Source organism: Chiloscyllium punctatum, chromosome 32, assembly GCF_047496795.1.
Source record: "Chiloscyllium punctatum isolate Juve2018m chromosome 32, sChiPun1.3, whole genome shotgun sequence".
In the NCBI taxonomy this organism is placed as follows: Eukaryota; Metazoa; Chordata; class Chondrichthyes; order Orectolobiformes; family Hemiscylliidae; genus Chiloscyllium; species Chiloscyllium punctatum.
In genome coordinates, this window is record NC_092770.1 from 47,603,664 (window position 1) to 47,628,266 (window position 24,603).

At 40.9% G+C, this 24,603-nt stretch overlaps 1 protein-coding gene across 5 annotated transcripts in view; it reads right to left on the reverse strand.

The window, feature by feature from the left end:
• LOC140458142 (ELKS/Rab6-interacting/CAST family member 1-like) overlaps positions 1–24,603 on the reverse strand; it is a 917,474-nt gene that overhangs the window by 517,562 nt on the left and 375,309 nt on the right. For all 5 annotated transcript variants that reach the window (XM_072552282.1, XM_072552281.1, XM_072552285.1 and 2 more), the window contains one exon: positions 8,490–8,650. In XM_072552282.1, the coding sequence (XP_072408383.1) occupies positions 8,490–8,650 (161 nt within the window). The remainder of the gene's footprint in view (positions 1–8,489; positions 8,651–24,603) is intronic.

A 24,603-nucleotide genomic window follows, 5' to 3' on the forward strand; every position in this document is an offset into this window, starting at 1 on the left:
TTTTGAATATGATGAATAATGTACATAGTGAAATAGAAACACTAAAAGAAAATAATAGAATGTATAGTAAAATGTAAAATAATTGGGTGCTAACTGACAAAACTGCATATAAATTATTCAAATCCTAATTTTTCAATTTGACCTATTGTTTTGAACTGCTGCAAACAAGTTTCAGAGGTAGTAGTGTTCCTAAGGTTTCCCAGCTTTAACCTCAGGGACAGTTAACTGTAGCGAGCCAGTGCTGCAACATTAAGATCATTTTCTTCTCAAAGACACATTAAACCAAGGTATCATCTATATCTTAAAATGAACAAATTCCTTGGCATGCATCAAAGGGCAATATCTTTTTTGAATTCTCTCCAGTATTTACCGCTCAACAAACCCTACCCAAACAGGTGATCAGTCATGCATAAAGTGGACAAATTCCTGTCTGTGTTTTTCAACATATCAAATGATCACATTGCAACAAAAAAAAATCACTTTTTTGGAAGCAGTGTAAACATTCTGAGGATGTGAATAAAATATTGATGAAAATTAATCACAATCTAAAAAGTAACCTTCAGCTCAAACTCTATTTAAGTATTTTGCACAAGACCAATCATGTCATTTTGTGAAAAATACATTGCACAATGAAAGAAAACCTGACATGCTTGCATAGCAGATTTTCTTGTATATTCATGTTTCTGCAAACCATTCCTGTGCCTTGTCCAATCTTTTATTTTATCAAGTTCAAAGATAAGTAATATAGAGTAAGAGAACTGGGATCAGCTGAAACAAAATACCATTTGCTAAGTTCACAGTTGTGCAGCCAAAGGAAGGCGATAAGGACATGTGTTTCCTTCTGTTGACGATGGGAAGGTAGGGGCCAAGACGTGTCCACTGAAACTGCTCTTGAAATTTACTTATTTGTTTGAATTAAGTCAAAACAGATGAGAAACAGTGGTCCAATTTCTATAACCACGGCACAGCATCGGGCAATTCAACCATCTGGATGAAAAGAAAGTTTGGGGGTGGTGTACAGAATGTAAACATGACGGATAAAGTCCAGGGGGAAACGTAGAATAATAGAATCGACATCAGAAGCATAATGTAATGTTGATGTCAGAGTCACATGATTAAGTTGTGGGACCTGGAAGGGAACAGAAGCTGTAAAGCCATGAGACTTTAGTAAACCTGGATGAACTGGGCTGCAGGGTTTGTGTCTGTGCTGTATGACTGCATAATTCTAAGATAAGAGGTCATACAGTCATAGAGATGTACAGCATGGAAACAGACCCCTTGGTCCAACCTGTCCATGCCAACCAGATATCCCAACCCAATCTCGTCTCACCTACCAGCACCCGGCCCATATCCCTTCCTATTCATATACATATCCAAATGCCTCTTAAATGTTGCAATTGTACCAGCCTCCACCACTTCCTCTGGCAGCTCATTCCATACACGTACCACCCTTTGTGTGAAAGAGTTGCCCCTTAGGTCTCTTTTATATCTTTCCCCTCACCCTAAACCTATGCCCTCTAGTTCTGGACTCCCCGATCCCGGGGAAAAGACTTTTCCTATTCATCCTATCTGTGCCCCTCAATTTTGTAAACCTCTATAAGGTCACCCCTCAGCCTCCGACGCTCCAGGGAAAACAGCCTCAGCCTGTTTAGCCTCTCCCTATAGCTCAAATACTTCAACCCTGGCAACATCCTTTTAAATCTTTTCTGAACCCTTTCAAGTTTCACAACATCTTTCCGATAGGAAGGAGACCTGAATTGCATGCAATATTCCAACATTGGCCTAACCAATATCCTGTACAGCCGCAACATGATTGCCCAACTCCTGTACTCAATACTCTGACCAATAAAAGAAAGCATACCAAATGCCTTCTTCACTATCCTAACTACCTGCGGCTCCACTTTCAAGGAGCTATGAGCCTGCACTCCAAGGTCTCTTTGTTCAGCAACACTACCTAGAGGTGTTTACTGGAAATAAATATTTCTTATAGGAAGTACCACGGACTTAAGCAACATAGTTTTGGGAGATGGAGATGTGATAGATCTCAAACATATAACAAAACAGTCAAAACATTTAAAAATTATCTTATTTGTTCCAAATGGGGAGCAGAAGGACAAATGGCCATGACTGTCTACTTTTTCTAATGAGTAGACCGTTACAAATTTAACATCTGCACTAAATATTTTATCAGGTTTATGCCAGAAATACTTTCTAAGTAGAACATGAGTGCCATATGGTAAAGGCAGATTCATAAAACAGCATTATCTAGTGATCTAGACAATGAAACTACAATGAAACCTTTCCCATCTAGATACTATGACCTTCGATGCATTTCTTCCATCTTCCACAAGATGGACTAATAAAACATCCAGTGGGACAAAACTAACTGTAAACCAACAAGATGGTTTATTTTGCATGCAATTCATGAAAAAATCAAATCCAATTTACAACAACTTTAAAATATTTCAGTTGAGGGGGTTGGCCTATGAGGAGAGACTGAGTAGACGTGATTATATTCATTGGAATTTAGAAGAATGAGGGAGTTCTTAGACAAACATATAAAATTATGAAGGAAATAGATAAAATAGAAGTTTGTGGGCGGCACAATGGTTAGCACTGCTGCCCCACAGCGCCAGAGACCCGGGTTCAATTCCCGCCTCAGGCAACTGTCTGTGTGGAGTTTGCACATTCTCCCAGTGTCTGTGAGGGTTTACTCTGGGTGCTCCGGTTTCCTCCCACAGTCCAAAAATGAGCAGGTTAGGTGAATTGGCCATGCTAAATTGCCCGTAGTGTTAGGTGAAGGGGTAAATGTAGGGGAATGGGTCTGGGTGGGTCGTGCTTCGGCGGGTCGGTGTGGACTTGTTGGGCCGAAGGGCCTGTTTCCATACTGTAAGATCTAATCTAGAGAGGTTATTTCCACTGATGGGTGAAACTAAGACAAGAGGGCATAGTCTCAAAATTAGGGGGAACCAGATTCAGGACTGAATTGAGAAGGAACTTCTTCACCCAGAGGGTTGTGAATCTGTGGAATTCCATGCCCAATGATGTAGTTGAGGCTTCCTCATTGAATGATTCTAAAGTGAAGATAGATAATTTTTTTGAACAGTAAAAGAATAAAGGGTTATGGGTGAGACAGCGGGGAAGTGGAGCTGAGGCCAATAAAAGATCAGCTACAACCTTATTGAATGGCAGACTGGGTTCAAAGGGTCAGATTGTCTACTTCTGCTCCTAGTTCCTGAGTTTTTATAACAATTCTTGGAAGTATTCAAATTCATAGAAAGATGTTGGAGGGTACACTTGACTCACTGTGCCAGGACCCTCTGAACAACAACTACTCTGGACATGGCTGAGACCAACTGACATCTATGACAAGCTTACTTCTTTTGTGGCAGTGTAACATTGTCAGCAAACAAGGAAGTAATCTGTGTTGGTATCTCGGCTGAAGTGGGTAAATTGCAAAAAGACAGGCCAGAGCAATACAAGGTAGGGTCGGAATGAGTGAACATTATGACAGTGAGAGAAGAGCCAAGAGGTGGAGTCTGGTCGAATCATGTCCTCAGGTGCATGTCTCAGTGGACAGTGCCGCTGCAACAGCATCGCAATGTTAGTTGCCGGTGCAGCACTGAAGTGTAGAAGTGTACTGTAAATGGATCACTAGTGCTTTGAGGGTTTTAGAGACTGGCACATGTTGGGTGCCAATGTACATGGACACAGGGTGCATCTGGTAGATGTCTATGGAACATGGAGGTTCTTCAGAACAGAGGCAAGCTGAGTTTGCCTGATTCTCACTCTGGTTTCCATGTCAAGTTTTCTAGATGTCTTGCTTGCATGGTGAGTTTGGTAAAATAGACAGCTGAATATTAATTAGCATAGCTGTCAATAAAGTATCCAACAAGCAATAATCCCCCTTAATTGGCAGTTTGTTGTTGCCTTGTGAGGAACAGCAGCAAAGGCAATATCATGATCGCTGGAGTGACCAAAATCAGGAAACTCAGGCTATACCTAGAGAAACACAGGTATTATGGAAAACAGTGGTGCTAGAGGACATTTTTTTAAAATGAGATATGAGTGACACGGGCAAAGTCAGCATTTGTTGCCCATCCCTAATTGTCCTGGATGGTGAACCACTACAATCCATTTTGCGTAGGCATACCCATAGATGTGTTTGGAAAGATGATCTGGATTTTTGACCTGACAATAGGGAAGGAACAACTTTAATAGCTCCAAGTTAGGATGGTGTGCGACTTGAAGGGAACTTGCAGATCATGGTGTTCATATGTGTTTGCTGCTCTTGTCCTTGGGTGATAGTCAACATGGGTTTGAAGTTGTTATTGAAGAAGGCTTTTTGTTGCATTGAAGCTTGGTGGAAAAGGTGCTCTCAAGTGGGATCCTTTGTTTTGGGTGGGATTGAACTTCTCAAATGTTGCTGCAATTGCACTCATCCAAATAACTGCAGAATATTCCATCACACTCTTACAGTACTTTGTAGATGATGCTTTAGGGACTCCAAAGGGGAATTACTGCAGGATTTCTAAGTCATGGGCCTGCTTCTGTAGCCATTGTGTGTGTTTGTGTGGCTGGTCCAGTGGAGAATTGTCCATGATTCCTATTAACTTCAAATGGGTTGAGAATCCTTGATATCACAGGCAGTCCCTTCCACCTCACTTTTTGAATTTAGCTTTGTGCTCATGTTCAGACCAACACTGTAATAAGGAGACATGTGGTCCTGTTAGAACACAAACTAAGCACCAGTGTTTTTACTTATGAGCATTTTACCTGATACTAGTTTGGGAAAGAAAGTGACAGTGGAGACTGACGACAAATCTCTTTAAAGCACCTTCCTGAATCTGCTATGTTCTGCAAAGTGCCTCCAAAAAAAAGCTTACTTCATGTGCTGAGACGCCATCTGGACATACTTTACAGCCAAGGCAAATAGATTTATATTGTTGGTATGCTTTCAAGAGCAGCATACCCTACAAAGAAAGCTGAGAATGTCAAGGCAAAATGCAAAATCTTCAGGACTCAACGTGAAGCAACTGGTTGACATGCTCTGGTAGTCATCAATCCAGCAGAGACACCAAATCCGAAAGATCTTGCTCAGATGAAGCAAACTAAAACGAGATGTGACTTTCCAAGTACTGCACAAAGTAATGATGAAAGGATGGACTAAAAGCATCAAGGACACTGCAACTGTTCTAACAACATGTTAAGCATACAAAATCAAGTGATAGCTCAAGATGGCAGCATGTTTAAAGAAATCAGTAAAACAAAGAATTGAATCTAATCTGGAGGAAAGCAAGAGTAGTGTTTTTCTGATTAAATAGGAGTCATGAGATTAAGGATCACATCAGTTAGTGCTGTGCCTGTAGCGAATACCAAGTAGAGCAAGCTGGAGCTACTTATGACCCATAACACTGCAGATAGGTCTGGAGCTGATCCCTTCGCTCTTGTAGGGATCAATTATTTTGTCACCATCATCTATACTTTTACTCGAGCTGTTCAAAGATGTTATTAAAACATCCCTGTAACATTATTCAATGTGTGACTAAATAATACTCCTGGTTTGACTGTTAGGGGATTGCTGTGATTCACAAACAGAAATTTAGAAAACGCAACACAGCCTTTTCAGAACTAGACAGAATGCAAGAAGTTCAAATTGTGTCTGCATTTATAATTGTAACATTTCATTAATGAGTTTCTGTTCTTTCCTTTCAAATGGAGTCAAATTTAACAGCTTTATAGGCCTTGGAGTGCAGGGGATAGGGGTAGGTTCACGAATTTGTATCTGCAACTAAGATTCAGTTTTAAACCATATTAAACCTGGTGTTATGTGAGTTTTAACTTTGTCAACCCCAGTCCAATACCGGCACCTCCACATTTTAAAGAAGACCCATAACACTGCAGATAGGTCTGGAGCTGATCCCTTCGCTCTTTACTGAGCTAGTTACTGATGAAAAAAAATCAGCGGTGTGATGTCAATAATATATTGAACCTTGGGGAAATTGAATTCTAGACAGTTTCTTAAGAAAACTCCCAGATAGCTCCTCCCACAAGGCAAAATACAACTAGAGAGATTTAAAACAGGTGCTGTTTTTCACCTCGTATGTGGGAGAATTGGCAGAATCTTGGAACAAGCCTCCAATACAAGTCAGGTCAAAAAATGTAACCCAAAACACTACTTTGTTAAATAAGCTGAACATTAAATTTCTCCTCCCAAAAAACAAAATTCAGATGCTAACATTTTGCAATGATGTTATTTCAATCATTAGGTGATAGATTATTGGCTGCTATAGTTAGTGTTAGCTTCATATCATCGATCAATTACTACTTCCTTTGGCTTAGAGTCAATAAAGGCTGAAGTCAAACAATACAATTTTGTCAAAATTTGACATCATGATTATTTACTGCTGAGATTACTAAATAATTTAGTTTACTATATGAAATACAATCACATTTGCAAAACATCTTTGCATCCCTCCCATGATTTCAACAGCATTACTGTATAACTAGAGCAAAGATAACAACATCCTTTATCAGCGGTCTAACCTTCTACAAACAATAAATCCTACTTTTGCATTTTTCTGCATCGCACTGACTTGGATTTTCATGGATTCCAATGACAACAGTGCAATTGCGCCTGCACAGTACCACTATGACAGCCTTATACTACAAATGAAAATAATTGGCACCAATGAAATATATTTTCAATTTGTATAATTCTGTACTGTTTCTTGACATGGTCCTTTTAAAGTTAATTATATTGATCTTATTGGATCAATAATACAGATATACCTTGTACATTGATACGTCATTGTTGAGGAAACTCAACATATCTGTGCAAGAAATAGCAGATCTTGTTCACTAACATCAGGTCAGCAGATTTGTAAACTATTCTCGTCTTCCAGGTGCTGGTGTTTGGAAGAGGCACAGCAACTGGAATGTCAGGCTTTCACATGCAGTCTAGGTATCTAATCGGATTTGACAGTTTTATTCTGAATAGGTAATGGGTACAGATAGTTTGTTAAAGTTGGCACTAAGCGCTAGAACGTTTTTTAAACAGAAACTTCACCTTTAGTATGTCTTCTCATGAAATTATTTGAGCTGCAGAAATGCTCAGCAGATACAGTCGTATTATTCGGAGGCCCTATGATTTAGTTGATTGTCAGTAGGGTTCTTTCATGCCCTGTTAATAACAGCAAGGTGTGGGGCCTTTTAACGAGGTGAGAAGATTCAGGATGGAACCCATCTTCAATACTTAAATTCTTTCCAGAAAATCAAGTACATTATGTTTGGAGAACATGGATTCAGGTGCCTGCCTTTTTGGCCCATGCCTTTGCCACAGTCTTATATCATCAACAGAGTCTCATTAAATGAAGGTTAAAATATGAAACTGAACTTCTTCAAAACGGAAACACAATTCTTTCTGATACATATGCTCTAGAATATGTTAGTTCTAAATAACATAAAAGTCAGCAATTCTGATAACAAGTATAATTTACCATCATTCTTTCTACTTCTTCTCAACTTCAGTCTATAGCAAAACACAAGTGTGACAGAAATGTACAATCTATATTATAAATTGGTTGCTGTACTTGACCAGTTTTATAGAACATAGAGTCAGCAAAGTCTGGAGAAATCACACAACCAAGAATATATCAATCACATAGTTAAGAACATACCAATTACTTAGAAAAATATTTTCTTCTCAGGTAGAGTCAAAGAAGCAGAACATGCATGCAAAACCTCTCTGATAACTTGCTTTTATAAACAATAGAATATATTACTTCCATTTATCATTCTCTTGCTATTCCAGCATGCATTGAAGAACACAGATCTTAAAAGTGTTTGTTCAAGCAGCCATTAAATAGAATGTCAGTACAAACATGGCGCTTTCTCAGATAAAACTAACCAAACCTTTTGTTGGTATAGATCCATCTGCATTGATTCCTAATCAAGAGAGTTACTCTTCTGCGAATGTGTACGACAAAGAAGTCATGTAATGAACTAGCCCTTCCAGGGAAACATTAATTCTCTCTCAACATTTACCTTTTGCTACAGCCAAAAATTACCAATTTAAGAAGTTTGGGTGTGAATCTATGCCCTATTTGTTGAAATGCAGATTAACACCTCATAACCCGTATTACAGCTACTTACAACTGCTTTGAAGTGGAAAAGAAATGAAAAGTGATATAGGAAAGCAAACACAAACAACCAAGTGGGGGTGAGGGGGAAAGAGAGAGAGAGAGAGAGAGAGAGAGCGAGAGAGAGAGAGAGAGCGAGAGAGAGCGAGAGAGAGCGAGAGAGAGCGAGAGAGACAGAGAGTGAGAGAGACAGAGAGAGAGAGAGAGAGAGAGAGAGAGAGAGAGAGAGAGAGACAGACAGACAGACAGACAGAGAGAGAGAGAGCGAGAGAGCGCAAGTGAGCAAGAGAGAGAGAGAAGAGATTCTATTTCATAAACACAATACTGAATTGTAAAGATTGCCCTTACTTCATTTCGAGCACTTCCTCTAGGTGTTTCCTCCTCTCAGCACGCAGGTTACTGAGGTGGGCTTCCTTTTCTGCAAGGGACTGCTGGGTAGAGGATAGCTTGGCATTCATCAGCTCCAGTTCTAGTTTTACTTTTTCCATAGCTGCCATTAACTCTTGAACCTACAAAACCAAATATTTCATGTATATTTAAATACAGTAAAGTTTAACATTGCTTTTAAACAAATATTGCTTTGATGGTCACTTAACATCATACTGGACCATTTACAGTACTAATATAAGAGATGATATTGTCATCATACAAATATAAAACCTTCTGCAAGTCTTCACAAAGGCTTAATTTGTAAATGAAAACATGATATATTGTTCAGCTTTGCAGACAACTGCTTTACGTTTAATCCCTAAAATGCAAATTCCTCTAAAATATAATAATGGATGACAAAGCCTAGCATACATGTATCAAATAAAAAGTTCAGTTTGAGTTCTCACTCATGATCATTATATCATTTATTGTTTAGAGAGTTGATATCGGGTGAAAATAGGATTATGACTATTGCATTTGCTTACACTAATTGTCAAGGTATACATTTAAAATAAGGAAATGGATTCAAGAGTTGGCCTTTTATAAGGCCACTTTAAAAAGATAAATGCAGGAAGGATGTTCTTGATGACTAGGGAGTCCAGAACCAGGGGTAACAGTTTTAGAATATGGCATAGGCATTTGAACACTGCAATGAGGAGAAATTTCTTCACCTGGAGAGTGTTGAGCCTGTGAAATTCTGTCACAGAAAGGAGTTAAAGCCAAAACATTAATTGTTTTCAAAAAGCAGTGAGACAAAGTTTGTAGGGCTAAAATGATCAAATGGTATGGGGAGAAAGTGGGAACAGAATAAGGAGGTGTAATGATGAATAATGATCAGTTATGAATAATGAAGCAGGCTTGAAAGGCTAAATAGACTACTCCTGCTCCTATTTTCTACGTTTCTGCACACTGATTATTCAGCTTTTTAACATGTATTCCAGTTTCAATTGTCAAGTCATCTTTGGACTCAAAACATTTATTCTGTTTCTCTCTCTGCACAGATGCTGCCAGACTTGCTGGATTTCTCCAGCATTTTCTGTTTTTGTTTCAAATTTCCAGCAACTACAATATTTTGCTTTTATTTTAATATATGGACATTTCACATGAAAATGATTTTTTTTCATCTGCTGCGCATCCAGAAATTTATTTTTTGCGTAATGCATGCATTCACCTTTGTACAATCTCCACAAAGATTAATTGATCCATCCAGTTTGGATTACTATTGGTAAACTCCAGCTGCTTTGATTAGTTTAAATCAAGTGGTCTTCCAGCTGCTTTGATTCGTTTGAATCAAGTGGTCTTCCAGCATGCGCTGAATCTCAGATTTCACTTTAGTTTGCTTTTCTGGGCACAACTGATAAGGTTGTTTTATTTTTCCTACCTCTTCTATAACCACATCAAACTTGACTAATTTATTTTAGTCAGGTGGACAGATTATTTCATACTTCCCCAATAGTTTCATAACATCCTCCCATTTTCCTCTCTTTAAACAGAAAAAAGACTATGTCTAACTCTCCCAGTGTTTCTGTGCCTGAATTGTAGGAGGTTCCCTCTGAAATTCATCTACCTCTCCCTCTACTTCACTCACATTATTTCCAACAACTTCCATTACTCTTACCACCTGACCTTCTATTTCCACTTCCCTGTGATAATACCTTTTTAGGACCAGGAGTTTCTGTCCTTGTTGCAATTGCAGGAATGAATTTCAAGGGACCAGATGGCCTCCTTCTTCAAAGACTGGAATTTCCCTTCCCATGTGGTTGACAATGCCCTTCAGCGCATCTCATCCATTTCCTGCACCTCTGCCCTTGAACCCCACTCCTCCAATCACAACAAGGACAGCATCCTTCTGGCCCTCACCTTCCACCCCACCAATCTCCGGATACACCGCATCATTCTCTGCCACTTACAAACAGACCCCACCACCACAGATATATTTCCCTCTCCACTCCTATCTGCATTTCGGAGAGACCATTCCCTCCGCGACTCCGTTGTCAGGTCCACACCCCCCACCAACCCATCCTCTCCAGCCATCGCAAGAAGTGCAAAATCTGTGCCCACACCTCTCCCCTCACCTCCGTCCAAGGCCCCAAAGAATCCTTATAATCCAATAGAAATTAACCTGTACTTCCACACGTCATCTACTGCATCTGTTGCACCTAATGTGGTCTTCTCTACATTGGGGAGACAAGACACCAACTTGTGTACCATTTCACAGAACATCTCTGGGACACACGCACTGATCACCCCTACCGCCCTGTGGCTGAACATTTTAACAACCCCTCCCACTTTGCAAAGGACATGCAGGTCCTGGACATCCTCCATCGCCAAACCCTAACCACCCGATGCCTAGAGGAAGAATGCTTCATCTTCTGCCTTGGGACCCTCCAATCACACGGCATCATTGTGGATTTCACTAATTTCCCCATTTCCTCACCCACACTGTCTCCCAATCCCAACCTTCCAACTCGGCACCACCCTATTGAACAGTCCTACCTGTCCATCTTTCTTCTCCCCTATCTGCTTCACTCTCCTCTCCAATATATCACTTTCACCCCCACCTTCATCTACCTATCACACCCTCAGCTACCTTCCACCCAGCCCCATCCCCTCCCATTTATCTCTCTGCCCCCTTGGGCCACAAGCCTCATTTCTGCTCAAGGGCTTATGCCTGAAACATCGATTCTCCTGCTCCTCGGATGCTGCCTGATCAGCTGTGTTCTTCCAACACCACACTCTTCAACTCCTCAAATATCCCTCTGTTTGCAGATGATACACAGTTGAGTTCAATTATTTCATATCCAAACTGCTATTAATTTCCTGGAAAACTTTAGACATCAAGGTAGAACCCTGATCAAAATGTATCTCAATTGTTAGTCTAAAATGAGTTAAAAAAATAAACTGCTAACTCTTCCACTACTACCCCGGCTGTAATTGCCCTTAAAGGAATAACTCCTGAGAATTGGTTTGTCATATCCATAATTGTGAGGATAGACATATCATACTTTTATTTTTGGTAACAGTCCTCAAACAATCTAATAACACTCAACTAAATGCTTTTTCAAAAACCAGAATGAATATCAAAGGGGCCGGCTTAATTATGCATAGAGTTTTTTCCAATCATCTAGCAAGTATGACATATTTTACAAAACTGCACGACATCTTTACAAAGTCCTGGTCATGCAAAATACCTGTTTTCCATATTCTTACTTGCCCTTGCAAATTCTACTCTCAATATTTCCCACCATACCATCTGCATAAAAAGCAATTTTTTCCAAGCTACCATCAGTTCTGAAGGGTCACATGACCCGCAACGTCAACTCTGACTTCTCTCCAAAGATGCTGCTCCGTCAGCTGAGTTTTTCCAGCAATTTCTGTTCTTGTTGTAGTTGACTCTGTTTGGCCACTACATATGACAGTAAAATACCCGGAACTTGCTCCTCAACTGTCTGTCATTTCAACATCAACTGAACTTTTCACAATTATAGATAAAGCTATTACTTCCACTCTTGCCAAAATTATTTTGCAAATCAACTTCATCCATAGTTTAACTACCCCAACGACCACGAGTGCAGACAAGTCACATTCCAATAGGACTTTGAAGAAAGAATGAAACGGGCTGTACTCTCCATTCTCCCTTGTACCAACACTTGAACATTGAACCACTTTGGAGGGAAATCAAAATCCAAAAGGGGTTATTTCCCCTTTAGTTAAAGGCCCTTCACATCTTTCATCTACACTGTGTACTTCTATACTCACAACAGTATTTACCTCTGGCGTCTTAGCTGTAGCTAAAACTACAATCTGATCTATGGCCTTTTCCTTCCAAGATTCCATTTCGGACTCATTCTTATGAATTCCAATAATTTCCATGGGTTGTATCTCACTTTCTAACACTCTGAAAAAGTGTGTCCTACCTTGTTATATTGTAAATATCTCAGGTTCCAATTTTGACAGGAAACAAAAAATGCTGGGAATCACATTGGGTCAAGCAGCATTCTCGGAGTGCGAGCAAGCTTACGTTGAATTTAGATGACTCTTCATTAGAGCTGAATTGCTCCTACTCAGCTTCCAAATTTCACATCCACCTTCGGTACTTTTCTTCTTGATCTGAGGACAAGATCTTAGTACATCCCTTTCACTGTCTCATTTTCTATCTGGTTTGAATTTATGAGGGTAATAGGAAAAAGCAGCTTTAGTTTTATAGATTTTTGTACTCGATTTCCTTTGAAATACAGGCCAACATTCCATTTGCCCTTCTTATGAGCTGCTTAATTTATTTGTTAGAGATAATGCAAAAAGACTTCAAAATTCAACTGTGGTGTAGCTATCTGCAGTCCTTCTCCATTTGGAAATTGCAGAACTGTTGGCAATGATCTTTTCGTCTTCACTGTCAACGGGGGTGGTACCAGAGGACTGGAGAGTGGCGAAGTTGTGCCCCTGTTCAAAAAAGGGAATAGGGATAACCCCGGGAATTACAGGCCAGTTAGTCTTACTTCAGTGGTAGGCAAAGTAATGGAAAGGGTACTGAGGGATAGGATTTATGAGTACCTGGAAAGACACTGCTTGATTAGGGACAGCCAGCACGGATTTGTGAAGGGTAGGTCTTGCCTAACAAGTCTTATTGAATTCTTTGAGGAGGTGACCAAGCATGTGGATCAGGGTAGAGCAGTGGATGTAGTGTACATGGATTTTAGTAAGGCATTTGATAAGGTTCCCCATGGTAGGCTTATGCAGAAAGTCAGGAGGCATGGGATAGAGGGAAATTTGGCCAGTTGGATAGAAAACTGGCTAACTGGTCGAAGTCAGAGAGTGGTGGTAGATGGTAAATATTCAGCCTGGAGCCCAGTTACAAGTGGAGTTCCGCAGGGATCAGTTCTGGGTCCTCTGCTGTTTGTAATTTTTATTAACGACTTGGAAGAGGGAGTCGAAGGGTAGGTCAGTAAATTTGCAGACGATACGAAGATTGGTGGAGTTGTGGATAGTGAGGAGGGCTGTTGTCGGCTGCAAAGGGACTTAGATATGATGCAGAGCTGGGCTGAGGAGTGGCAGATGGAGTTCAACCCTGTCAAGTGTGAGGTTGTCCATTTTGGAAGGACAAATAAGAATGCGGAATACAGGGTTAACGGTAGGGTTTTTAGTAAGATGGAGGAGCAGAGGGATCTTGGGATCTATGTTCGTAGATCTTTGAAAGTTGCCACTCAGGTGGATAGAGCTTGTAAGGCGGCCTATGGTGTATTAGCGTTCATTAGCAGAGGGATTGAATTCAAGAGTCGTGAAGTGATGTTGCAGCTGTACAGGACCTTGGTTAGGCCACATTTGGAGTACTGTGTGCAGTTCTGGTTGCCTCACTTTAGGAAAGATGTGGAAGCTTTGGAGAGGGTGCAGAGAAGAATTACCAGGATGTTGCCTGGAATGGAGAATAGGTCGTACTAGGATAGGTTGAGAGTTCTCGGCCTTTTCTCATTGGAACGGCAAAGGATGAGGGGTGACTTGATAGAGGTTTATAAGATGATCAGAGGAATAGAATAGACAGTCAGAAACTTTTTCCCCAGGTACAACAGAGTGTTACAAGGGGACATAAATTTAAGGTGAAGGGTGGAAGGTATAGGGGAGGATGTCAGGGGTAGGTTCTTTCCCCAGAGAGTGGTGGGAGCATGGAATGCACTGCCTGTGGGAGTGGCAGAGTCAGAATCATTGGCAACCTTTAAGCGGCAATTGAATAGGTACATGGATGGGTGCTTAAGCTAGGACAATTGTTCGGCACAACATCGTGGGTCGAAGGGCCTGTTCTGTGCTGTATTGTTCTATGTTCTATGTTAAATAATATTCAGCTCTTTCATTCTTCCTGCCAAAGGGCATAACTTCAGATATTTCCATATTATTTTCCATCTGTCAAGTTCTGCCTATTCCCTTAACCTGTGCATAACTTTCTGTGATTTGTTTTGTCATCCCACCACTTGCCTTCCCATTTACTTTTGTGCCACCCACAAACTTGGCTATTGACATTCACTTGCCCCAAGTCTTTAATATGTACTGTAAATAATTGCAGCCCCAGCACTGATCCCTGTTGTACTCCATTCATTACAGGTTGCCCTTGTGAAAGTGCTCCCCTATCCCAACTCTCTGTATTCTATTAGTTAGCTAATCCTCCATCCATGCTAGCTTGGTACCTCAACATGGGCTTTTTATCATATCATGTAGCCTACTATGTGGCACCTTATCAAATGCCTTCTGAAAATCCAAATATATTCCATCCACTATGTCTCCTTTATCACTCCTATCTGTTATAAAGCCATACAACACAGAAACAAACCATTCTGTCCACAGTCCACGCAAATATCATCCCAAACTGAACCGGTCCCACCTGCCTGCTCTGGCCCACATCCCTCCAAACATTCCCTATTTATGTACTTATCCAAATTCTAATAAATTTATCAGACATGATTTCCCCTTTGTGAAGCCATGCGGACTCTGCTTCATGATATTATGTATTTCTAAATGCTGTGCTATTACATCCTCTCTTATGGACTATTAACATTTTCATACATGCAGATAATAAGCCATCTAGCCTGTTTTTGTATTTCTTTCTCTTTTTACATAAAGGTATTACATTTGCAGTTTTCCAATACTCTTGGACTTCTAGGGAATCTAAGGATTCTGGAAAGATTGTTATCAGTGCACTTACTACATCTGTGGCTTTTCTTTTTGGTTGTTTTTTTTTGCTTTTAAAACTTTCCCAATCCTTTGGCTTACCACTAATCTTTGCCACATTGTATGTTTTCTATTTCAATTTGATACTAACCTTAACCTCCCTGGTGAACCATATTGGATCATTTCCTTCCTACAATGCTTCTTTCTCACTGGGATATGTATTTGTGTGAGGAATGAACTATTTTCTTAACTGTCTGCCATTTTTCCTCAACCATCTTTTCTGCTCCCCAGTCCAGTCCAGCCAGCTCTTCAGTCATTACTTTGTTATTATCCTATAAAAGCTTAGCTCAGTTTCTTCAGACTAAAGCTCCTTAGAATTTAACTTTCAGTTTAAGACTATCATATGATGGTCACGGTTTCCTCAGGAATATTTCAGTCTGGCATCATTTATTAAATCTGCTTCATTACACATCACCAGATCCATGGTTGAATCCACAAAATATTGTTCCAGGAAACTAGCCCAACGACACACTATGGATTCTTCCTCATGACTCTTTCAGCCAATCTGACAATTCCAATCTCTACAAAGATTAAAGTCACCCATGATTAATGTACTGTCTTTTTTACATGTCCTCATTAGTTCCTGATTTATTTTCAGCCTGACCGAGTAGTTAAAGATCAGAGGCCTATAGACGTCTCACATTGGAGATTTCTTTCCCTTGTTATTTCTCACTTCACAAATATTGATTCTACATTATCTGATCTGACATCATTTCTTGCTTTCATATTTATTCCATCTTGTACTAACAATGCTATTCCATCACCCTTTTCTTCCTATTCAGCCTTTCAAATGTCACATATCACTGAATATTCAGCTACCAGCTTTGATTTACTGGTAACCTTGTGGTGCAGACATTGCTCCCTAAACCTTGAATTCCTCACTATCAAATGCCGCCCCTTCTATCGATGATGGGAATTTACCCCTGCTGTACTGACTGCTACGTACATACCACCACAAGCAAAGGTTGAGGAAGCTCTGGGTGTGCTGTACTCCCCCACCAACACCCTAGAGACAGAACACCCAGAGACCTTGTTTATTGCAACTGGCAACTTCAATCAAGCCAATCTAAGGAAAGTGTTGCCCAAATACCACCAGAACATTACTTGCCCCACCAGACCACTGCTACACCACTGTGAAAGATGCCTACCACTCCATCCTCGTCCTCATTTCTGGAACTCTGACTACAATGCAGTGTTTCTTCTCCAGGCTCATAGGCAAAAGCTCAAGTAGGAGATCCCCTCGTGGACACAGGTCCAGTACTGGTCGGAGAGGGCAGAGGATCAACTCTGGTGCTGTCTGGAATCGGCAGATTGGGCCATGTTCAAACAGTTCGCAGGTACCTTGGATGTGTATGCCACCACTGTCACAGACCTTATCAGCAAGTGTGTGGAGAACTACATACTAAGGAAGTCAATCCAGGGGTTCCCCAACAGGAAATCCTGGATGAATCAGGACATACTGAACCTGCTAAAAACCAGGCGTGAAGCGTTCGGATCAGGAGACCCACTGAGATATAAGGAATCCAGGTATGACCTTCACAGAGCCATTAAGACAGACAAGGACCAATACTGATCCAAACTAGAGACCCAGACAGACACCCGGCGACTATGGCAAGGACCGAATGACATCACAGGTTCTAAAAAGAGACAGTGCAAGATAGCAGGTGATGGCCGTCTCAACGTCTTCTATGCTCACTTTGAGCAGAACTTCGGCGGAGAGGTAACACCTATTCCAAAAGGTCCCAATAAACCTATCCCAACAGTCACTGCATCAGAGGTCAGATCAGTTTTCCTTCGTGTGAATCCAAGGAAAGTGATGGGACCAGATGGAGTACCAGGCCGTGCACTCTCAGCATGTGCAAATCGACTGGCAGAGGTCTTCTTGGACATCTTCAACCTCTTCCTGTAGCAGGTCACTGTCCCTACCTGTTTCAAGACAGCCAGCATAATCTCTGTGCCTAAGGCGGCTCATACAGCAGTCTCAATGACTACCGCACAGTGGCCCTAACTTCGTTGGTCATGAAGTGCTTTGAAAGGCTGATCAAAGCATTAATCAACTCCAGCCTCCACATTACTCTTGACCCAATACAATTTGCCTATTAGCGGAAAGATCCACGTCAGATGCCATATCACTTGTCCTTCATTCCTCCCTAGAACATCTTGACTCCAAGAACAGCTATGTAAGAATCCTACTCACTGACTACAGTTCAGCCTTCAGCACTATTATCCCCTTGAGACTAATTACTAAACTTAGTGATCTCAGACTGAGCCCCACTCTCTGCAAGTTGATCCTTAGCTTTCTCACCGACAGGCCAAAATCAGTGAAGATTGGGAACAATATTTCATCCTCACTAACACTCAACACTGGAGCCCCCCAGGGGTGGTACTCAACCTCCTACTGTACTCATTGTATACCCATGACTGCATCGCCAAATACCAGACTAATGCCATTTACAAGTTTGCTGATGACACCACCATAGTCAATCGAATCTCAGATGGTGACGAAACAGACTACAGACGAGAGGTGGAAGACCTGGAAAAATGGTGCACGGAGAACAACCTAGCTCTCAAGGTTGGCCACACCAAGGAACTCATTATTGATTTTCGGTGGGATGTTAGTCATGTTTCCCTACACATTAACAGCACAGAAGTGGAATGAGTCGAGAGTGTCAAGTTCCAGGGAGTGGTTATCAACAATAAACTTTCTTGGACTCTTCTTGTGGACGCGCTGGTTACAAAGGCCCAACAAGGTCTCTTCTTCCTCAGGCAGCTGATGAAATTTGGCACGACAGCGAATACCCTTGCCAACTTTTATAGATGCGCCATCGAGAGCATTCTGTCTGGATGTATCACTCCCTGATACGGCAACTGTACCATTCAAAATCAGAGATGGTTACAGAGAGTGGTGAACTAGGCCCGACTATCAAAAAGGCCAACCTCCCATCTATAGAATCCATCTCCCAGGCCCGCTGTCAAGGAAAGGCCACCAGCATTCTCAAAGATCCCTCCCACCCTGGCAATGCTTTTCTACCATCAGGGAGAAGTCACAGAACCCTGAACACACACACACACACACACACACACACACACCAGCTAGTTCCAGGATAGTTTCGACCCTACGGTTGTTAGAATACTGAAAGGACTCTCAAACACTTAGCATTTATCTGTGTTTTTGTTTTGCCACTGTTTCTCTATTATTTACTTATCTATACTACTTAACTATGTGATCTGCCTGCATTGCTTGCAAGACAAAGCTTTTCACTGTGCCTTGGCACACGTGACAACAAATTCAATTCCATTCAACTCAACCATTTTTCTGTAATGGCTATAAGATTAATCCCATTCCATCCTTTTCACACAACCTGCAATGAATTCAGGAATTTATAGATTAAAAATATTCTCTCTCCATTGGTTATAAAGATCCAAGTTGGATCAGTTTAATGAACTTTAACTCAATCCCTTAAGTCAGCACCAAAGAATTATTCATACAAAATGATAATCTCATTTAGGGAGGCTACCAAGATAGCTACTGTGGAGAATGGAAGAATGCACTTCAGAATTGCTGGAAAGAAAAAGGATCTGCTTTCATAAATTGCTTTCCACAACCACCAGATGTCACAATGCATTTTTTAGTGAATGAACAACTGCTTGAAGTGTAGTCAACTCTGTAATATAGGAAACCCAGCAAACAAAATGCACACTGCAAATTCCCAGAAATAATAATGAGAGAATAACCAGATAACCTGTTGTTTTGCAATGATGATTGAGGGATAAATTTCAGTCAGGATTTAGGACTGATGATGACTTGGTTCCACTCCAGTTTGATGGGCTCTGTGATTTGGAGTGGGTGGTGCATGAAAGATTGTGTAATTGGTTGCCTGGAGGTTTATGTACTTCCTCCAATGTCTCAACTTCACCTCTGCACATTCTTGGTATGTTCAGTGCCTTTCCAGAAGAATTTTCTTTACTTTGGTCAGTCACAAGCCAGAGTCTTGTATGAGTTTAGAGGTGTGTTTAACTTCTTAGGGGATACTCCGAGAATAAAACTAAACTTTTTTTCTGTTGTCTTATGAGAGTCTCCCATTGTGACCGATTTTTGAGTACAGAAATTATTTTGGGAGTCTAGAATCAGCATATGAGTGGCCTAGCCTGTCCAGCAGGTTGGTTTTAAGTGACTAACACCTCAACACTGGGCAAGTTTACTTGGGTAAGAATGCTGCTGTTGAATTGCCTTGCTCACTGCCGGATTTGGAAGACTCTGAAAAGGCACTGCGGGTAGTATTCTCTACTGCTTTGCGGTGAATGATATAGTTTGTTCAAGTCTCCAATGCAAAGAGGAATTCATGGATACAGCACCTGAACAATTCCTTGCGCTTATTCAAAAGTCTCTTACAGGATGTTTTACAACACGGCGGAGGTGGCAAATTACGTAGTGTTTGGCTCCTGGCCCATTCACTTCCTCTCACCTGACCGGCCACATCCTTCCTTTTCAATTTTTATTTCTGAATTTATCTTTTGTATCAAATTCATCTTTTCTTCTTTCTGCAGATGAGATGGAGGAGTCAGTTTACAGGGGGATGAAACAGCAGATCATTCCTTGTGGCCTTGGTGGATTTCATAGTTTCTTCAATGGTGTCATCATGACTTGGATATCACACACCGAGGAGTAAGGACAGTGCCTCACCTACAGGAGTTTTGATAGCCTTCAGGCTTTAGTGGCAGCTGGAATTTCAGCAATTTTATTGTTGTACATCTGCAATTTGGTGGAATCTTTTCATTTGTACTAGCAGTGATGAGGTGAGTTTACTAACAGTTTCGGTGGTAGAAACGTGGTATCCTTGAGGTGGTGGGAGGAGGCTTCAACAGTAGCATTTTTGTAGATCCACTTCTTCCTTCAGGGCAGCTTCAGAGGAGATGTCCTGGAGCCAATTCATAAAACCAAAAGCCATCGAGTGACCAGAAAATGAAATTTGTCTTAAACTGTCTTTTTTCCCCATAATTTAATTAATTAAATGGTGCTGGTTTGTAGTCACTTATGCACATTTTACAGTATGTTCATAAATACAAATAATAAATTACTGTACTATATACTATACATCCACAGAGCAGATAGAGGCTTGATTTAGTGATGGTACCACTGATGAAGCAGGACCACCTCAATACTGCACTGTAATGTCATATTTGAACATTGACTTGAGCAGGGTCAGACTGCAGTAATTGAGGAATATTTTTCAGCACAGAACTGCTTTTTTATCCGTAAATTATGTACCTCCTTTGCAAGTCGGCATCTTATAACTGTCTCATTTACAATAATATCAGTTTACAGAAAAATTGCTAATCACACAACAATCATTTTGATACTAAGGTTTCTGTAATGGCAAAAGTAGATATTTTTTCCCTCCAGCAACCAATAACTTTGGTTGACAGCAAATTCTGGAAAAACAACACTGTATGCTCTTAACTGTGAAGTTTCACCATTGGTAAAAGTCAAAAAAAAGTTTGGACAAAATAGTTAAGAGATATTATTACTCAATCTGAGGGTTGAAGCTATTACCCTTTAATTAAGAGCGTAAGACCATGAGAAATAGGAACCAGAGGAGGTAGTTTAGTTCCTCAAGGGTAAAAACAATGATTGCAGATGCTGGAAACCAGATTCTGGATTAGTGGTGCTGGAAGAGCACAGCAGTTCAGGCAGCATCCAAGGAGCTTCGAAATCGACATTTCGGGCAAAAGCCCTTCATCAGGAATAAAGGCAGTGAGCTAAACAGAGATAAGCTCGAGGAGGGTGGGGATGGGGAGAAAGTAGCAAAGAGTACAATGGATGAGTGGGGGAGGGGATGAAGGTGATAGGTTTGGGAGGAGAGGGTGGAGTGGATAGGTGGAAAAGGAGATAGGCAGGTAGGACAAGTCATGGGGACAGTGCTGAGCTGGAAGTTTGGAACTAGGGTGAGGTGGGGGGAAGGGGAAATGAGGAAACTGTTGAAGTCCACATTGATGCCCTGGGGTTGAAGTATTCTAAGGCGGAAGATGAGGCGTTCTTCCTCCAGGCGTCTGGTGGTGAAGGAGCAGAGGTGAAGGAGGCCCAGGACCTCCATGTCCTCGGCAGAGTGGGAGGGGGGAGTTGAAATGTTGGACCACGCGGCGGTGAGGTTGATTGGTGTGGGTGTCCCGGAGATGTTCCCTAAAGCGCTCTGCTAGGAGGCGCCCAGTCTCCCCAATGTAGAGGAGACCGCATCGGAAGCAACGGATACAATAAATGATATTAGTGGATGTGCAAGTAAAACTTTGATGGATGTGGAAGGCTCAAGCCTGCTTTGGCATTCAATAGAAACATGGCTGATCAGACATTCTTCACATCCACTTTCCTGCCCTTTTGCAGTAACCCTTGATTAAGAATCTAACTACCTCAGTCTTAAACATACAGAACAACTCTTCCCCCACAGCTCTTTGTAACACAGAGTTCCAAAGACACTCAGTTCTCAGAGAAGAAATTCTTCGTCTTCTCAATCTTACAGTGGCAACCTTTTCTTCTGAGACAATGCCCTCTGGTCCTCAATTCTCCCAGGAGGTGAAACATCGACTCAGCAATTACCCTGCCAAGCCCATTAAGAATCCTATATGAATGAGATAAGCTCTCATTCTTTTCAACTCAAGTAGAATTCCAAGCTGTTTAGCCTTTGCTCATCAGACAATCCCTTCATACTGGAGATCATCCTCACGAACGTTATTAAGGCAACCAAAATTGTTCACAGTACTCCAGCTCTGGTCTCAACTGCACCTTGTACAATTGCAGTAAGATTTCTCAACATTTATATTCCAACCCTGGATCGATTCCTTGCATCTGCAGTTCTTTGCTTTTTTTTCATAATCTGCCATGTATTTGCCACCAAAGTTAATTTTATTTATTCACATTATACTTAATCTGCCATGAATTTTCCCACTCGGCGTGTCCAAATTACAATGAAGCGTCACTGCATCCTCCTCACAATTTACTCTCTCCCACCCAGCTTTGTGTCATTTGCAAACTTAACAATATTACATTTAGTCCCCTCATCTAGCACATTTGTATATGTTGCAAATAGCTGGGGTCAAAATACTGATCCTTGCAGTACCCCATTAGTCACTGCCTACTGCTAGAAAAAAGACTCTGATTCCTACACTCTGTTTCCCCTCTGTGAACCAGTTTCCTATCCATGTCAGCACACTGCATCCAAGGCCTTTGCTTTAACTTAACATGCTAACTTTACATGTGGGATTGCTTCACACAGTGGGCCACAATTTCCAAGTAAGTACTACAGTCACTTTGCAGCCAAATTTGGATTGGAGCATGGCCCCCACAATGGTTAGGCTGAATGTAGTGTCAAAATGGTTAAGTCACTTGTGAAGAAAAATTACAATTTCTGTTATTGGATGTGTTCTGGATGTGTTGAACCACACTTTGTTTGTAAACCCAAATTTACCTCAAAGTAATTGTGAAGGTTACAATATATATTGTATTTTGAGATGGTCTTCGTTTTCTGGGTGTCTAGAGAAAAGTTGAATCTGTTTGTTCAAAATTACCAGTCTCCTATGCCTGTATTTTCTTAGCAAATACAAGGGATCTTAAGTCTGGTCTACAGAAAACAGGTCCCTGAATAGATCATCACATAATTTGATGGGCTCCTTCAGCACCATAACAGACGTTATCTGAAATAAACCATTGCTGACATAGCAGCACTCCCTCAGAAGTAAACAGGACTTTCAACCTTAACCTTTGTCTTAAATGTCATGTGTGATGATGACACTCCTTTAACAAGGTTATGTTGTCTTTGGCTCTTTTTCCAGAGAGGTTGTAAATGCAGACACTCCAGGAGGTCTGGTTTTCATGGGTTTTAGTGCCAATTTGATTAAAACTAACAGATACTACCTTAGGCAAAAGGCCTTCAGGTTAAAAAAAACACTTGCACAATGAAAAGACAGTGGCCAGTTCTCCCAGCTCAGCTTTTCTCTGGCTTGATTGGGTCTGGTTTGGGTTTTAGCAGTTTGGCTGTTCAGAGCAAGTAGTCAGTTTTGAGGCTGCTGGTCAAAGAAACAACTTCATGGAAGAAGGTGTTCCACGCTGAATCTCCCTCTCTCACTCTCTCTCATCTATCTCTGACATCACTCCTGTAAGAACTTTCCTTTGCTGACAAGGGGGTTTATGGGAATTGTTGCATGTAGTTGAAACAGCATCAATATGTTGGGATAATCTGTTGGGTTTTCAGATAACTTAAGTTATTTTATATTCTATTATCTTTTGTTTGCATTTCATTTGTAATCTTGCAAATAAATTCTGTTCTGTTTAAAACCAAGTGGTTGGGCCAGTTGCATCACTCCTGGAATATCTAGTTTATACCGCTGAAAACAACTAGCAACATTAGAGTCTGTGCTACTTTCTTGAAATGTTTTGAGGGGATCTGGCCCGGTCCATAACACTTGTCATGGAACTTGAACCCAGAGCTTCTAACTCAAAGTGTACCAACAAAACCATTGCTGACATTATACCATTTTTGCACTGCAAAAAGCAAACATGCAGGTCACTAAAATGCTGTTTGGAAATAACTCTACGTTCACAACAAAATAATTGAAGCTAGTTATTAAACCAAACTGTCAAGAATCCAAAACATCTCATTCAAGTTTTAATTTGATGACAGATTTTATAGAACTGTGACATTTAAAGAATATTGCATAGACACAGACTACAGGGTTTTCTTAACCAGACAAAATGTCAAACTTTAAGAACAGAATGTTTATCTGTGATTTCCCCCACCTCTATTCAACTCTGGGTGCAGGCTATATGACATGGTGGGGATGAAAGACACTGGAAATCATGAGCAGGACGTTGGTGATGGAGGTAGGCAGGGTTAGAGTCTTGTCTTGAGGCTCTGTTACTGTGCCCAAAATTTAAAAACTAAGTAAAATCCCTTCATTTCTGGGACCCAGTCTGCTAATACAGCAATTAAAGTCCTGTCTACCCATGGCACAAATCCAAACCTAAATTACAGAATTGCATTCATTCGCATGGTCAGCATTAGCATTTGTATGCCCATAAAGTAATCACCACGAACTATTGGCTGGAATGTCATGCTTCTCTGATGGTGAAGAGAAGGCCCAACCAGTGAGCAAATAACCATATTTGATTCTCCAGCTCTCAAAGAATCTAGCCAGGTCAAGGTTCAATTAACTTAGTCTCTTAAAGGTTATGCATTCCTTAACTCAGTTTTATCTGATGAAAAGTTCTAACAAAAGTCTTTTTTTTAAAATGGCAACAGCCGAAATTCCCAGGAAGATGTTAAACATT